Source organism: Loxodonta africana, chromosome 1, assembly GCF_030014295.1.
Source record: "Loxodonta africana isolate mLoxAfr1 chromosome 1, mLoxAfr1.hap2, whole genome shotgun sequence".
NCBI lineage: Eukaryota > Metazoa > Chordata > Mammalia > Proboscidea > Elephantidae > Loxodonta > Loxodonta africana.
Genome location: NC_087342.1, coordinates 137,340,483 through 137,357,501, shown reverse-complemented (window position 1 = coordinate 137,357,501; position 17,019 = coordinate 137,340,483). Strand labels below are relative to the sequence as shown.

At 36.2% G+C, this 17,019-nt stretch overlaps 1 protein-coding gene across 13 annotated transcripts in view; it reads right to left on the bottom strand.

Moving 5' to 3' along the window:
- Positions 1-17,019, bottom strand: part of SENP6 (SUMO specific peptidase 6) — a 121,159-nt gene that overhangs the window by 25,760 nt on the left and 78,380 nt on the right. For all 13 annotated transcript variants that reach the window (XM_064288131.1, XM_064288181.1, XM_064288145.1 and 10 more), the window contains 5 exons: positions 14,264-14,297; positions 13,648-13,842; positions 12,532-12,758; positions 11,543-11,652; positions 11,340-11,456 (listed from right to left, as the gene is read on the bottom strand). In XM_064288131.1, the coding sequence (XP_064144201.1) occupies positions 11,340-11,456; positions 11,543-11,652; positions 12,532-12,758; positions 13,648-13,842; positions 14,264-14,297 (683 nt within the window). The remainder of the gene's footprint in view (positions 1-11,339; positions 11,457-11,542; positions 11,653-12,531; positions 12,759-13,647; positions 13,843-14,263; positions 14,298-17,019) is intronic.

The following is a 17,019-nucleotide window of genomic DNA, read 5'->3' as shown; positions in this document are numbered from 1 at the left end:
TTTGGTGAAGTTGTTGGATGAGCATAGGTGTTTGATTTTTAGAAGCTCCCGATTATCTAGTTTCCCTTCTGATGTTTGTGCATTGTTAGTAATGTTCTGTATACTGTTTATGGCATGTATTAGGGGTCCTACTGTTGTGCCTATTTTTTCTTCCACGATCTTTATTATTTTAGATTTTATATTTAGGTCTTTGATCCATTTTGAGTTAGTTTTTGTGCCTGGTGTGAGGTATGAGTCTTGTTTCATTTTCTTGCAGATGGATATCCAGTTATGCCGGCACCATTTGTTAAAAAGACTGTATTCTCCACATTTAACTGACTTTGGGCCTTTTGTCAAATATCAGCTGCTCATATGGGGATGGATTTATGTCTGGGTTCTCAATTCTGTTCCACTGGTCTATGTATCTGTAGTACCAGTACCAGGCTGTTTTGACTACTGTGGCAGTATAATACATTCTAAAATCAGGCAGTGTGAGGCCTCCCACTTCGTTCTTCTTTTTCAGTAATACTTACTTATCCAGGGCCTCTTTCCCTTCCATATGAAGTTGGTGATTTGTTTCTCCATCTCATTAAAAAAAGTCATTGGAATCTGGAATGGAATTGCATTGTATCTATAGATTGCTTTTGGTAGAACAGACATTTTTACAATGTTGAGTCTTCCCATCCATGAGCAAGGTATGTTTTTCCACTTATGTACGTCTCTGTTGGTTTACTTGCAGTAGTGTGTTGTAGTTTTTTTTTTGTATAGGTCTTTTATGTCTCTGGCTACATTTATTCCTAAGTATTTTATCTTCTTAGAGGCTAATGTAAATGGTATTGATTTGGTGATTTCCTTTTCAATATTCTCTTTGTTGGTGTAGAGGAATCCGACTGATTTTTGTATGTTTACCTTGTAGCCTGATGCTGATGAACTCTTCTATTACTTTCAGGAGTTTTCTTGAGGATTCTTTAAGGTTTTCTGTGTATAAGATCATGCCATCTGCAAATAGAGATAATTTTACTTCTTCCTTACCCAACTGGATGCCCTTTCTTTCTTTATCTAACCTACCTGCTCTAGCTAGGACCTCCGGCACAATGGTGAATAAGAGTGGTGACAAAGGGCATCCTTGTCTGGTTCCCGATCTCAAGGGGAATGCTTTCAGACTCTCTCCACTTAGGATGATACTGGCTATTGGCTTTGCATAAATGCCCTTTATTATGTTGAGGAATTTTCCTTCTATCCCTATTTTGCTGAGAGTTTTTATCATGAATGGGTGTTGAACTTTGTCAAATGCCTTTTCTGCATCAATTGATAAGATTATACGGTTCTTGTCTTTTGTTTTATTAACATGGTGGATTACATTGATTGTTTTTCTAATGTTGAACTATCCATCCTTGCATACCCAGTATGAATCCCACTTGGTCATGGTGAATTTTTTTTTTGATACATTGTTGAATTCCATTGGCTAGAATTTTGTTGAGGATTTTTGCATCTAAGTTCACGAGGAATATAGGTCTGTAGCTTTCTTTTTTTGTGGTATCTGTACCTGGTTTTGGTATCAGGGACATGGTGGCTTCACAGAATTGATCTGGGAGTACTGCATCCTTTTCTATGCCCTGAAATACCTGTAGTTATAGTGGTGTAACTCTGAAAGTTAGGCAGAATTCTCCAGTGAAGCTGCCAGGGCCAAGGGTTTTTTTTTTTTTTTTGGTTGGGAGTTTTAATTACCTTTTCAATCTCTTCTTTTGTTATGGGTTTATTTAGTTGTTCTACCTCTGTTTGTGTTAGTTTAGGTATGTAGTTTTTCTAGAAATTTGTCCATTTCCTCTAGATTTTCAAATTTGTTAAGAGTACAATTTTTTATGGTAATCTGATATGATTCTTTTAATTTGAGTAGGGTCTGTTGTGGTATCAGCCATCTCATTTTCTATTCAGGTTATTTGCTTCCTCTCCTGTTTTTCTTTTGCCAGTTTGGCCAACGGTTTATCAATTTTGTTAATTTTTTCACCTTTTCGTCTTAGTTAACTCTTTCAATTGTTTTTCTGTTCTCTATTTCATTTAATTCTGTTCTCATTTTTATTATTTGCTTTCTTCTGGTGCCTGAGGGTTTCTTTTGTTGCTCTCTATTTGTTCAAGTTGTAGGGATAATTCTTTGATTTCGGCCCTTTCTTCTTTTTGGATGTGTGCCTTTATTGCTATAAATTGACCTCTGAGCACTGCTTTAGCTGTGCCCCAAAAGAAGTGTTTTCATTCTCATTGGATTCTATGAATTTCTTTATTCCATCCTTAATTTCTTCTGTAATCCAGTTGTTTTTGAACAGGGCGTTGTTCAGTTTCCAAGTGTTTCATTTCTTCTCTCTGCTTTTTCTGTTTTTAATTTCTACTTTTATGGCTTTATGGTCAGTGAAGACAAGCATTTCATTTTCTGCATGATTTAAATGGTATGCATTTTAAATTTTGGTTTCCACATTTCCATTGCTAATAATACAGAAATTGATTTTTGTATATTTAGTTTGCCTCTTGCCATCTTGCTAAACTCACTAGTTCTAGGAGAGCTGTTCTGGTAGATTTCTTGGGCTTTTCTACACAGATAATCATGACACCTGCAAAAATGTCACACGACAGCTTTATTTCTTCCTTTGTGATCTGAATGTCAATTATTTCCTTTCTTTGCCTTATTGTGGTGGTTAGAACTTCCAGCAGTACGATGAACAGAAGTCATGAGTGGACATCCTTGCCTTGTTCCCAATTTTAAGGAAAAAGTGTTCAGCAAGTATTTCAGCAGAAAGTATGACATTACCTATAATTTTTTTGTAGATATTCTTCAGTAAGTTGAGGAAGTTCCCCCCATTAGTTTTGCGAGATTGTCTCATGAACAGATGCTAAATTTTGTCAAATGTTTTTAATGCATTAATTTATATGATCATGTAACTTCTCTTCTTTAATCAGTTAATATGGTGGGTTATACCGATTAATTTTCAAATACTGAAAGTGTTGCATCACTGGAATAAATCCCAATCAGTCATGGTATATAATTCTTATTTGCTGTTGAATTCTATATGCTAACACTCTGTTAAGGATTTTTCCATCAATATTCATAAAAGATATTGGTCTGTATTTTTTTTTTTTTTTTTTAAATACTGTCTTTGTCTGGCTTTGGTATGAGGGTAATACCGGCTTCAGGAAATGAACTGAGGAGTGTTCCCTCCTCTTCTGGAAGAGACTGGGTACGACTGGTGTTAGTTCTTTTAACTTCTCAAAGAATTCTCCAGTGATACCACCTGGGAAGAAAAAAGGGCAGAAGAGAAAGAAATGACCAAGGTAGATGTCAGAAGAGACTCTGAAACTTGCTCTTGAATGTAGTGGGGCTAAAGTGAACGGAAAAAATGATCACAGAAAAGAGCTAAAGAAATTTCAAAGGGCAACTCGAGAAGACCAAATATTAGAATGAAATGTGCAAAGACCTGGAGGTACAAAAACAAAAAGCAAGAACATATTTGGCATTTCTCAAGCTGAAAGAACTGAAGAAAAAATTCAAGCCTCGAGTTGCAATAGTGAAGGATCCTATGGGCAAAATGAGCCCTGGTGGTGCAGTGGTTAAGAGCCCGGCTACTAACCAAAAGGGCGGCAGTTTGAATTGACTAGCCGCTCCTTGGAAACCCTATGGGACAGTTACAGTCTGTCCTATGGGGTTGCTATGAGTCAGAATGGATTCCACAGTATTGGGTTTCAGGTTACAGGCAAAATATTGAATGATGCAGGAAGCATCAAAAGAAGATGGAAAGAATACAGAGAGTCACTGTACCAAAAAGAACTGGTCAATGTTCAACCATTTAGGAGGTAGCATATGGGAACCAATGGTACTGAAGGAAGAAGTCCAACCTGCACTGAAGGCATTGGCAAAAATGCTCCAGGAATTCACAGAATACCAACTGAGATGTTTAAACAAACAGATGCAGTGCTGGAAACGCTCACTCATGTATGCCAAGAAATTTCGAAGACAGCTACCTGGCCAACCAACTGGAAGAGATCTGTATTTGTGCCCATTCCAAAGAAAGGTAATCGAACAGAATGCAGAAATTATCAAACAGTATCAGTAATATCACATGCAGGAAAATTTTGCACAAGATAATTCAAAAATAGTTGCAGCAGTACATTGACAAGGAACTGCCAGAAATTCAAGCCAGATTCAGAAGAGGACCTGGAACATGAGGGATATCACTGCTGATTTTAGATGGATCTTGGCTGAAAGCAGAGAATACCAAAAGATGTTTACCTGTGTTTTACTGACTATGAAAAAGCATTTGACTGTGTGGATCATAACAAATTATGGATAACATTGTGAAGAACAGGAATTCCAGAACATTCTATCGTGCTCATCATGTGGAACCTGTACATAGACCAAAAGGCAGTCATTCAAAGAGAACAGGGGAATACTGTGTGGTTCAAAGTCAGAAAGGTGTGTATCCCTTAAGCATACAATCTGTACACTAAGCAAATAATCCAAAAAGCTGGAAAAAAGAAAGCAACATCGGGATTGGAGAAAGACTCATTAACTTGAGAAATGCAGATAACAAAACCTTGCTTGCTGAAAGTGAAGAGGACTTGAGAAGCACTTACTGATGACGATCAAAGACTACAGCTTTCAGAATCAATTGCACCTCAACATAAAGAAAACAAAAATCATCACAACTAGACAATAAACATCATGGTAGAGAAAAGACGGAAATTTTCAAGGATTTCATTCTACTGGGATCTACAATCAACACCCATGGAAGCAGACATCAAGAAATCAAACGATGTATTACATTGGGTAAATATGCTGCAAAAGACCTCTTTAAAGTGTTAAAAAAAGCAAAGGTGTCACTTTGAGGAGTAAGATGCACCTGACCCAAGCCATGGTATTTTTATTCGCCTCATATGCATGCTAAAGCTGGACAATGAGTAAGGAAGACCAAAGAACTGATGCCTTTGGATTATGGTGTGGTCGAAGGATACCAACTATGCCATTGACTGCCAGGAGAACGAACAAACCTGTCTTGGAAGAATTACAGCCAGAATGCCCCTTAGAAGCGAGGATGATTAAGACCTCATCTCAACTACTTTGGAGATGTTACCAGGAGGGGCTATCGCCTGGAGAAGAACATCATGCTTTGTAAAGTACAGGGGCAGCAAAAAAGAGGAAGACCCGCAACGTGATGGACTGAAACAGTGGCTTGAACAACAGGCTCAAACACAGCAAGAACCGTGAGGATGAGACAGTACTAGGTAGTGTTTTGTTCTGCTGTACATAGGGTTTCTATGAGTCAGAATCGATCTGACAGCACCTAACAACAAAAATTGGGGCCTGGAGTTTTTGTTTTTGAGAATTTTAAAATTATGAATTCAATTTTCTTAATAGCTATAGAGTTATGCAAATGATATATCTCATATTGGGTGAGCTGTGGCAGTTTTTTTTTTTGAAGAATTAGTCCATTTTATCAAAGTTAACAAATTTATGCATGTAGAATTCCTGGTAGTATTCTCTTACCCTTCTGATGTCTACATGGCCTGAGATATTATCCCCCTTTTTTAATTCTTGATATTAGTAATTTGGGACTTCTTTTTTTTCAACTGTCTTGCTAGAGGTTTGTAAATTTTATTCTTCTTTTCAAATAACCAGCTCTTTGTTTCATCGATTTTCTCTACTGTTTTCTATTTCAGTGATTTATGCTCTATTTATTTCCTTCCTTCTACTTGATTTGGGCTTATTTTGCTTGTCTTTTTCTACTTTTTTTGGGGTTAGAGTTTAGATTATTTTAGACATTTTTTCTATTATAATGTATGCTTTTAGTGATATAAATTTCCCTATTAGCACTGCTTTAATTGTACCTCACAAATTTTGTATTTTCATTTTTATTCAGTTCAATATGATTTTTTATTACCCTTATGGCTTCCTTTTTGATTCACGAATTATTTTGAAGTAAGTTGTTTAGTTTCCAAGTATCTGGAGATTTTCCTGTATCTTTCTGTTACTGATTTCTAGTTTGATTCCACTGTGATTAGAAAATATACTCTCTATGATTTCAGTTCTTCTAAGTAGGTTGAGGCTTTTTAACTATCCAGGATATAGTTTATCTTAGTACATGTTCTATGGGCCCTTGAAAATAATGTGTAATGTTGGGTGGGGTGTTCTATAACTATTGAGTAGATCCTGTAGGTTAATGGTGTTAATTAGTTCTGTAAGCCCACTGATTTTCTGTCTAGTTGTTCTGTCAATTGCTCAGAGAGGGTAGCAAAAAAAAATATTTTTTAATCTCACTGTGTGTTAAGCAAATTATCAATCTGGCTTTCCTTTCTATCACTCCAATGGAATCAAATTAGCTTAGGGTCACTGTGACCTCAAAACTGTTCTTAGCCCTTATCTGGCTCGGCTGCAGTGGTAACACTGAATACATCCTCCTTCCTTGGATTTCATTACATCACTCTCTGAATTTGTCTTTCTACCTCTCAAATACCTTCAGAAATTATTCATGGGAGCCTCTCTCTTTCCTGTCTGTTCCTTAAAATTTACTCCCTAAGCTCTGTCCGTATTGCTCTTTTTATAATTCTACACCCCTACCTAAGCAATCTCATCCATTCTCTTAAGAGAACTATTATTGAAACGCTAGAATTAAACTCCAGAACCATATAGTCAACTGTTTATTGGAATTCTCTCCTTGGTTGTATCATAAACATCTAATCGAGAACTTATCCTTTCTCCCACACAAGCCCATTCTGCTTCTCCATTTACTACCTGAGATAACGGTACCATCATTTAGCAGGTCTCTGGCATTCATTTCTTTTCTTCTTAATCTCCATTCATCTACCTCCTAAAACATCAATTTCTCTCCAGTCCAACTAAAATGCCTCAGTTAGGCCTCAAATTATTTCTCACTTAGACTTCACAATGTGCATACCTGTCAAAATGATCTGAGGGAAATTCAATTATGATACCACTTCTCTGATTAAAATCTTTCACTTTTGTTAGACCGTTTTGTTTTCAAATTGTGGGTTGTAGGTGTTAGTAGGTCATAAAATAACTTTAGCAGGTTTCAACAACCAGCTTTTCTGTTTTGTTTTATGAAATATATTAGAATAAACTAGGAAATATTAGAAAGCACTGGACATGCTGATGGTTAGTTCTGTTTTGTTTTGTACACATACCCATTTTGTCTCACAAACCAGTAAAAACATATAAATTTATACTAAACACATCAAACATATATATGCATGTGTACACTGGGTCATGATGGAAACTCTTCCCAGAAATCTTCCTGGTCCTCAAACCCTCCAGCTCCCAAAGAGAATGAAGAATGCTCTCTTCTCTTGTGTCTGCACCATGTTGATGGTTCTATTATTGCTTTAATACCATATTTATGTTCCCTAATAAACCATAAACTTTGACTAATACGGTATCTGGTACACAGCTAGTGCCTGATGAACACTTACTGAAGGAAATACATGAAATCATACTTTTGTAGCTGTTCAACACATCATTACCTAACCTGTTGTTGTTAGGTGAAACCGAGTTGGTTCCGACCCACAGTGACCCTATACACAACAGAATGAAACACTGTCCTGTCCTGCACCATCCCTACAATTGTTGTTATTCTTGAGCTCATTGTTGCAGCCACTGTGTCAGTCCATCTCATTGAGGGTCTTCCTCTTTTCTACTGACCCTGTACTTTGCCAAGCATGATGTTCTTCTCCAGTGACTGATCTCCTCCAGACCACATGTCCAAAGTATGTAAGACGCATTTTTGCCATCCTTGCTTCTAAGGAGCATTCTGGTTGTACTTCTTCTAAGACAGATTTATTCGTTCTTTTGGCAGTCCATGTTATATTCAATATTCTTTGCCAACACCACAATTCAAAGGCTTCAATTCTTCTTTGGTCTTCCTTATTCATTGTTCAGCTTTCACCTGCATATGATGTGATTGAAAACACCATGACTTGGGTCAGGCGCACCTTAAGTCTTCAAGGTGACAGGTTTGCCTTTCAATACTTTAAAGAGGTCCTTTGCACCAAGAGGTCCAATGCAATGCGTCGTTTGATTTCTTGACTGCTGCTTCCGTGGGTGTTGACTGTGGATCCAAGTAAAACGAAATCCTTAACAACTTCAATCTATTCCCTGTTTATCATGATGTTGCTCATTGGTCTAGTTGTCAGGATTTCTGTTTTCTTTATGTTGAGGTGGTCTAGTTGCGAGGATTTCTGTTTTATGTTGAGGTGCAAGCCATACTGAAGGCTGTGGTCTTTGATCTTCATCAGTAAGTGCTTCAAGTCCTTTTCACTTTCAGCAAGCAAGGTTGTATCATCTGCATGATGCAGGTTGTTAATGAATCTTCCTCCAATCCTGATGTCCCGTTCGTCTTCATATAGTCCAGCTTCTTGTATTACATGCTCAGCATACAGATGGAATAGGTATGGTGAAAGGATACAACCCTGACGCACACCTTTTCTGACTTTAAACCAATCAGTATGCCCTTGTTCTGTACGAACAACTGCCTCTTGATCTATGTAAAGGTTTCTCATGAGCACAATTAAGTGTTCTGAAATCCCCATTCTTTGCAATGTTATTCATAATTTGGTATGATCCACACAGTCGAATGCCTTTGCATAGTCAATAAAACACATGTAAACATCCTTCTGGTATTCTCTGCTTTCAGCCAGGATCCATCTAACATCAGCAATGATATCCCTGGTTTCACATCCTCTTCTGACATCAGCCTGAATTTCTGGCAGTTCCTTGTCGATATACTGCTGCAGCTCTTTTTGAATGATATTCAGCAAAATTTTGCTTGCGTGTGATATTAATATTGTTCTGTAATTTCCTCGTTCGGTTAGATCACCTTTCTTGGGAATAGGCATAAATATGGATCTCTTCTAGTTGGTTGGCCAGGAAGCTGTCTTCCGTATTTCTTAGCATAGATGAGTGAGCATCTCCAGCGCCGTATGCGTCTGTTGAAACACCTCAATTGTTATTCCATCAATTCCTGGAGCCCTGTTTTTTGCCAATGCCTTCGGAGCAGCTTGGAATTCTTCCTTCACTACCACTGGTTCCTGCTCATACGCTACCTCTTAAAATGGTTGAACATCGACTCATTCTTTTTGGTATAATGGCTCTGTTTTCTTTCCATCTTCTTTTAATGCTTCCTGCGTCGTTTAATATTTTCCCCATAGAATCCTTCACTATTGCAACTGGAGACCTGAACATTTTCTTCAGTTCAACTTGAGAAAAGCCGAGTGTTTTCTTCCCTTTTGGTTTTCTATCTCTAGCTCTTTGAACATGTCATTATAAAAGTTTACTTCGTCTTCTTGGGCCGCCCTTTGAAATCTTCCGTTCAGTTCTTTTACTTCATCATTTCTTCCTTTTGCTTTAGCTGCTCGATGCTCAAGAGCAAGTTTCAGAGTCTCCTCTGCAAGCCTTCTTGGTCTTTTCTTTCTTTCCTGTCTTTTCAATGACCTCTTGCTTTCTTCATGGATGATGTCCTTGATGTCATTCCACAACTCGTCTGGTCTTCGGTCACTAGTGTTCAATGCGTCAAATCTATTCTTCAGATGGTCTCTAAATTCAGGTGGGATATACTCAAGATCATATTTTGGCTCTCGTGGACTTGCTCTGATTTTCTTCAGTTTCAGCTTGAACTTGCATAAGAGCAATTGACAGTCTGTTACGCAGTTGGCCCCTGGCCTTGTTCTGACTGATGATATTGAGCTTTACCACTGTCTCTTTCCACAGATGTAGTCAATTTGATTCCTGTGTGTTCCATCTGGCAAGGCCCATGTGTACGATCACTGTTTATTGTTGGTGAAAGAAGGTATGCAATGAAGAAGTCGTTGGTCTTGTAAAATTCTATCATTCGATCTCCGGCATTGTTTCTATCACCAAGGCCGTATTTTCCAACTACCGATCCCTCTTCTTTGTTTCCAACGTTTGCATTCCCATCACCAGTAATTATTAATGCATCCTGATTGTGTGTTTGATCAATTTCAGACTGCAGAATCTGATAAAAGTCTTCTATTTCTTCATTTTTGGCCCTATTGGCTGGTGTGTAAATTTGTATAATAGTTGTATTAACTGGTCTTCCTTGTAGGCGTATGGGTATTATCCTGTCACCTACAGCGTACTTCAGGATAGATCTTGAAATGTTCTTTTTGACAATGAATGCAACACCATTCCTCTTCAAGTTGTCATTCCCAGCAGAGTAGACTATATGATTGTCCAATTTAAAATGGACAATACCAGTCCACTTAAGCTCACAAATGCCTAGGATATTGATATTTATGCATTCCATTTCATTTTTGACGATTTCCAATTTTCCTAGATTCATGCTTCACACATTCCAGGTTCTGATTATTAATGGATGTCTGCAGCTGTTTCTTCTCATTTTGAGTCATGCCACATCAGCAAATGAAGGTCCAGAAAGCTTGACTCCATCCACATCATTAAGGTTGACTCTACTTTGAGGAGGCAGCTCTTTCCCAGTTGTCTTCTGAGTGCCTTCCAAACCGGGGGACTCATCTTCCAGCACTGTATCAGACAATGTTCTGCTGCTGTTCATAAGGTTTTCACTGGCTAATTCTTTTCAGAAGTAGACTGCCGGGTCCTTCTCCCTAGTCTGTCTTAGTCTGGAAGCTCAGCTGAAACCTGTCCTTCGTGGGTGACACTGCTGGTATCTGAATACTGGTGGCATAGCTTCCAGCATCACAGCAACATGCAAGCCCCCACGGTACAACAAACTGACAGACATGTGATGGTTACCTAACCTAGGGCAGTAATAATATTTTTACAGGTATAAAACACTGTAACAATTACAACATAATATCTTTTATGAACACTTTGTAAGTGTCAGGCACGTTGCACTTGACATGTGTTCTATGCCATTTAATTCTCACAACTTTTACATACTGCTATTATTTCTCCAGAGCCCTGGTGGTGCAGTGGTTAAGCACTTGGCTGCTAACCCAAAGGTCAGCAGTTTGAACCCACCAGCCACTCCCCATGAGAAAGCTGTGGCAGTCTGCTTCTGTAAAGATTACAGCCTTTGAAACCCTATGGGGTAATTCTACTCAGTCCGTTAGAATTTTTATGAGTTAGAATTGACTCAATGGCAGTGATTCTGGCTTCTTCTGTTATTAATTTTGGCGTTTTAAAAATGAGGAAACACAAGTAGAGACTAATTAAGTAACTTTGCAAATACCATGCAGTAAGTGGCAGTGCTGGAATTCAAAACCCAGTTTGACTCCAAAAATTAAAGACATACAATATAATAGACTATGTAATAGAATAGAATACATAGAAGATTTACTAAGAAGTTAGTAAAATATTAACTTACTTCAAATAAAAGTCTATAATAACATCATTTAAAAATTCCCCTTCATTCAGACAGTGTAGGTCCTCATTAGTAACAGAAATGCCTCCCTTAGCTGGAGGTGGTGGATATACTATTAATCTGTAACAAACAGAAAAACAAATATATGATGTAATAAAATAAACAAACAAATTCAGAGCACTGCAAATAAAAAGGAATGCTCTTACTTTTCTACAGGACCGATGAAGATGGTATGGCTTTCTCCAGTTTCTTCCTCATCATCAAAAAACTGGAATTCTTGTTTGTTTCGAAGTTGTATTTTAGATTCAAAGGATACCTGGTAAAGGAAATTATCAACTCACAATATTAATAGGGAAACATTTCAGTAAGAAGAGTAAGCACAGACAAGAATGCCTATTAAAAAGGATTAAAAATATCTATCTAAAAAGTATTTATGATATGTAACAACATTCTACTTTTTATATGTAGCTTCTACAATAATGATGCTCTCCAAATTTACGTAACAATGCTTTCCTGGTATTTTGTCTGAATCTCTACTACTCATATTAAATTAGATTATGTTACTAAAATTCAAATAACAGATACAGTGGTTTTTTCTGATAGTAATGGAAGCCCACCTAAATCCAATGGCTAAGACTTCCATGGGATGTACAGGCAGAGGCTCAGGGAGCACAGTCCAATGAACATTAACTTTACACAAAGCTAAACCAAACAAGTGGTCTTTAGAGAAAAGAGCCTTTCATTGATATTTCTGTCCATCTTAGTTGCCTCACTGCTTGTCTGCTTTTTGATTCCTCTGGCATTATATCCTATAGCCAAGTCAACAAAATAAGGAGGATGGTTCCCCTTCCTTCCTCTGCTCTTTCTGCAATCCACCAACTGTGAGAGTGCTTCTTCTCTAGTCAGGCCTTGCTCAGCTTTACTAAGACTATGCCTTGGATAGCCATACTTCCAAGTCTATAGTCAAGCTGAGAGATTAAGTGTTCCCAATATGCTAAGTCAAATGCTATTTGTGTTACAGGTTACCTACCCCCCATTAATATTTTGACATGAGACAATTTACAAATCACATATAACAGCAATTAATTCTGAAATTAAAATATCTGACACCAAAATGAGTAGTATTATAATGGAACATTTTTCTCCTTAAGGATACCCATTATTTAAAATTATAAATATTTAAAAACACAATTACATTTTTAATTTTGTTTTCTTTTTGGACACAACTTCCTTTGATGCTTTCTTCATAGGTTCTTGTACAGGCAACAAGTCTGCTATTGGCTTCTTCAAAGGGAATTTTTGCAAAAAAATCGGAAATATTATTTTTTATACCAATTTCAGTAATGATACTTTCAAACACCGTATTTGCCTGATGATCAAGGCCAGTTTGAAAAATTAAAATAATGTATTGTTCTTCCAGATCTGAAAAGAAATAAATGTAACTATTTAACAAAATAAACAGATATTAGAATAAGAGTAACAACTAGTTGTTTCCAAGATATTACCAGAAATCCTAGTATAAATGTCCAAAATCATGTTTGGCATACAGAGGGTATACAAAAAACATTACTGGAATAAAGATCAGTGACAGGGTTAACTGACACTGTTTTCTCCTTATTTAAGAGTATGGAAACAGAACACACTAGTCTAGCATTAGCTTAAGAAAAATCTATTCACGGATATAACTTATTTACTTCATCTAATTGGATCCAAAACTATTTACGGTTTTAAAAATGTATTGGTTGACATTCTGTCAAAACCAAATAGAAACAGTAAGTAACATTTACTCATCATTAAGCTGAAGCAGCAATAACAAATCTGCATCATTGCTGAAAAGTATTTTATAATCAGTCATGCTTTTCCATAAATGGTAGAAGTGAAGGGAATTAAATTGGAGAACTGTATCTTGGTATTTATCGTAGAGGGTGCAGATCCACTGCATGAGCCTGAAAACTTCCTCTTCAGACCAACTTTCAAGGATTCCAGATTTATGTTGCTGACTTGCACTTAGCACTTTTTCAGTGTATTAAAAAAAAAAATCCTTTTACTCAGATTACACAGTGATATGATAATGAGTAGCACAAATCTTTTGAGTTTTAACTCCAGTTTTTAAAACTTTAAATGGGCAAACCTGGATTTTACCTTAAGCCCTGCCACTTTCTGTGAGCTTTTCCTCATTTGTAAAATGGTATCTGTCTCACAAAGCAGTTGTCAGGATTGTAGATAATAAAGATGTAAATTAAGGCATCTAATTCTAGTGCATGCACTCATTCTGCCATTCCATAAACTGTGTGTATTCTACATAACTTACCTGTCAACATATTTATTCCTTTACACTCATTCCAAACATTATCCTCTTTATTCATTTGCAGTTGCATGCTCAGCTTTTGATAAGCTGCTGGTATTGTCTGTAGAAACACTACTGGTAATTTTCGGACATTACACCATTCACATTTAGTCAGATCAGAGGTATTTAAAGTGATCGCTACAGGATCACTTTCTGCTTCTGGAGGAAAACAAATGCAAATGGAAAAGGAATCAAACCTTAAGACAGTAAAGTCGCAGATGGAGTAAACTGTGAGGAAATATAAAATTAAAGTTAAGACATATATTTATTATGCTCTATAAATAATAACTCCACTGGAAAATAAGGAAAAATCTTCATCAATGTCTTATAAAAGCTTAGACACTTTTTTCTAAATGAAACAGGGGTACTAATGAAGTGTATATATAAAAAAATAGGTTTTGTCATTCTACAGTATGAATCTTTTAAATTATACCACTAAGATATATGCTCTTGGTTAAGAAAATATATGTAATGATTAATTATCTTAATGAATTCTATGAATATCATTTACTTTTAATTTATATAAAGTTCTTTAGTGTAAATAAAACTTTAATGAATAAAAAGACATAAAATAGCTTACCTTCTAGCTGTATCTTGATAAAATCTAAACAAAACTAAAAAAATAACATACATTAGTACTGGTCACAGAGTTATGAAGGTTTTGCAACACACACCCTAAGTGAGATATTATTTGGACCTCAGTCTACACAGGGCAGAAAAACTGGGCCATTTACCATGTGTTTATAAGACGAGATACTTTCTCATAACTTTCGGAAAAGTACGCTTCATCTATGTTTTTTTCAAGTACTGGTAATGTTTCTTATATTATTGTTTCATTTCTTGGTACTTTTTAAATTTTTTAAATGTCAAAAATTCAGAGAAGCTGACAGAACATTACGATGAACTCATATATATCCCTTGCCTAGATTCATCAACTATTATTTTGCCACACTCACTCCATCTCTTTCTCAATAAATACACACATTTCCCTTTTGCTAAATCATCAGAAAGCAGGCAGCAGATATGGTAACATTTCACCCCAAAATCTTTCAGTGCACATCTCCCCAGAATAAGGACATTCACCTATACAAGCACAGCATCATTACCACATCTAAGAAAACCAAGATTAATTTCATTCAACATAGAGTTCATCCTCAAATTCCTCAAATTTGTCCTTTGTAGTTTTTTTTTAAACCAATCCATAATCCTAACTGGATTACATTTACATTTATCTCTTCAGTCTATTTCAGTCTAGAGCAGAAACCCGGCTTCCTCTGTTCTTCATGACATGGCCTTTTAAGAATCCAGAATAGGTTCTGCAAAATGTACAACATTCTGGACCTTTTCTTCATAAATTAATTCAGGTCATACATTTCCAGCCAAAACAACACATAGGCGAGGAATACGTCCTACTACATCACATCAGGAGGTACTTATGTCAGGCTGTCTCACTACTGATTAATACAAGCTTAATAATCTGGTTAAGGCAATGACTATCAAGTCTTTCCACTGTAAAAACACATTTTTCCCTTTGTATTTAAATAGTAATCTATAGAGAAATGCTTGAAACATCCTATTCCTAATAACCTTCGCCTCAATGACATTAGCATCTATTGGAAAGCCTTGCCTGAATCAGTTATTACTGGCAGTTACAAAATGGTGATTTTCTAACCAATTATTTTAAGCGGAGAAGACACATTAAGCATGATACAACCTCAATTAATACTCATTTGGTGGGTGTGCAGAAGTTAAAAAAAGGACGCAAATACTTTGAAGTGCATTTAATAAGATGGACTGCTATACAGAGGGATGAATATCCATTGGCATCAGGTAGATTTCTGACTCATGGTGGTAAGATAAAGCAAGTATAATAAAACGCTAGTGGTAGAATCTAGCTGGTATTTGATTATTCATGGTAGAATTCTTTTTCAACTCTTCTGTTTGAATCTTTTCATGATATAAAGAAAGTAAGCAAGGAAATATAAATATAGGAATTATTACAATGACGGTTAAGTTTAAGATATCACTAAGAGTACCTTTAAAAATTACTTTTAAAAGTAATACATTAATTGGTTTCACTATGGAGGTCAAGAATAGGGTACTTGTGGCTTGGAAAACGGTTTAACGTACATAGAGGCTAGAGTATTAGAAAATGATGCTGTATGACTCAAAAAGTGGCAGAATGGTGATATAAACACTAATCTGGAGGCATATGAATGAAACTGTTACATGAAATGTAGGAGTAGAAAGAAGTATGGCTAAATGTATTGTGTCATCTAAAATTATGTGTGTAATTAAACTAATATAAATTACTAGTAGACATAGAGATACATCACCTACATCTCCAAGTTTCTAAATTTAAGTTGGCTGAAAACTTTGATTTTATAGCTTGTCACTGGAAAAACATGACAGCTTTATTTAATGTAAGCCATTTTAATATGCCAATTTTATCACTTAAGTGAATTTTGAATAATTAACTTATCTAATAAGAAGTGACTACAAAATTTAATAAAACATTTAAAATCTGTTTCTTAATCATTACATGGCAGATAAATTCAAGAAGCAAATTTCAAATAATCTTTTTAGATTACATCATCTGAAAAAACTAGAGATCCACTATACTTGCATGAAGAATGTTCTTTGGGAAAACCTCATACCACAACAGAGATTACCACCATAGATTCCAAACTTTCATGTTGTAAGCACAACTATTTTTTAGGATAAAATAATTCACCTACTATTTTTAAAAAACAAAACAATCTGTATCAATATTTACTGAGTACACACATTGCCTTTTACTTTGTCAAACGAATTTATAAAATCGGTTTTTCTTCACTTTAGACATAATGTATAATCTAATCTGTAGCTTTTATGGAAAAAATCATTTAAATTCTAATGTCATTTAAAAAAATTTTTATTGTGCTTTAAGTGAAAGTTTACAAATCAAGTCGGACTCTCATATAAAAATTTATACACTTTGCTCAAAAAAAAAAACAAAAAACCCAGTGACATCGAGTCGATTCTGACTCATAGCGACCCTACAGTATACTCCTAGTTGCTCTCCCCTTAATGAAACAGCACACTCCTTCCCTCCTCTATTTCATTTGGCCATCTTCTGACACTCTCTACCCTTTCATCTCCCCTTCAGACAGGAGACGCTAACAAGGTCTCATGTCTACTTGATCCAAGAAGCCCATTCTTCGCCAGTATCACTGTCTATCCCATAGTCTAGTCCAATCCCTGTCCGAAGAGTTAGCTTTAGGAATGATTCCTGTCTTGGGCTAATAGAAGGTCTGGGGACCATGACCTCCGGGGTCATTTTAGTCTCAGTCAGAC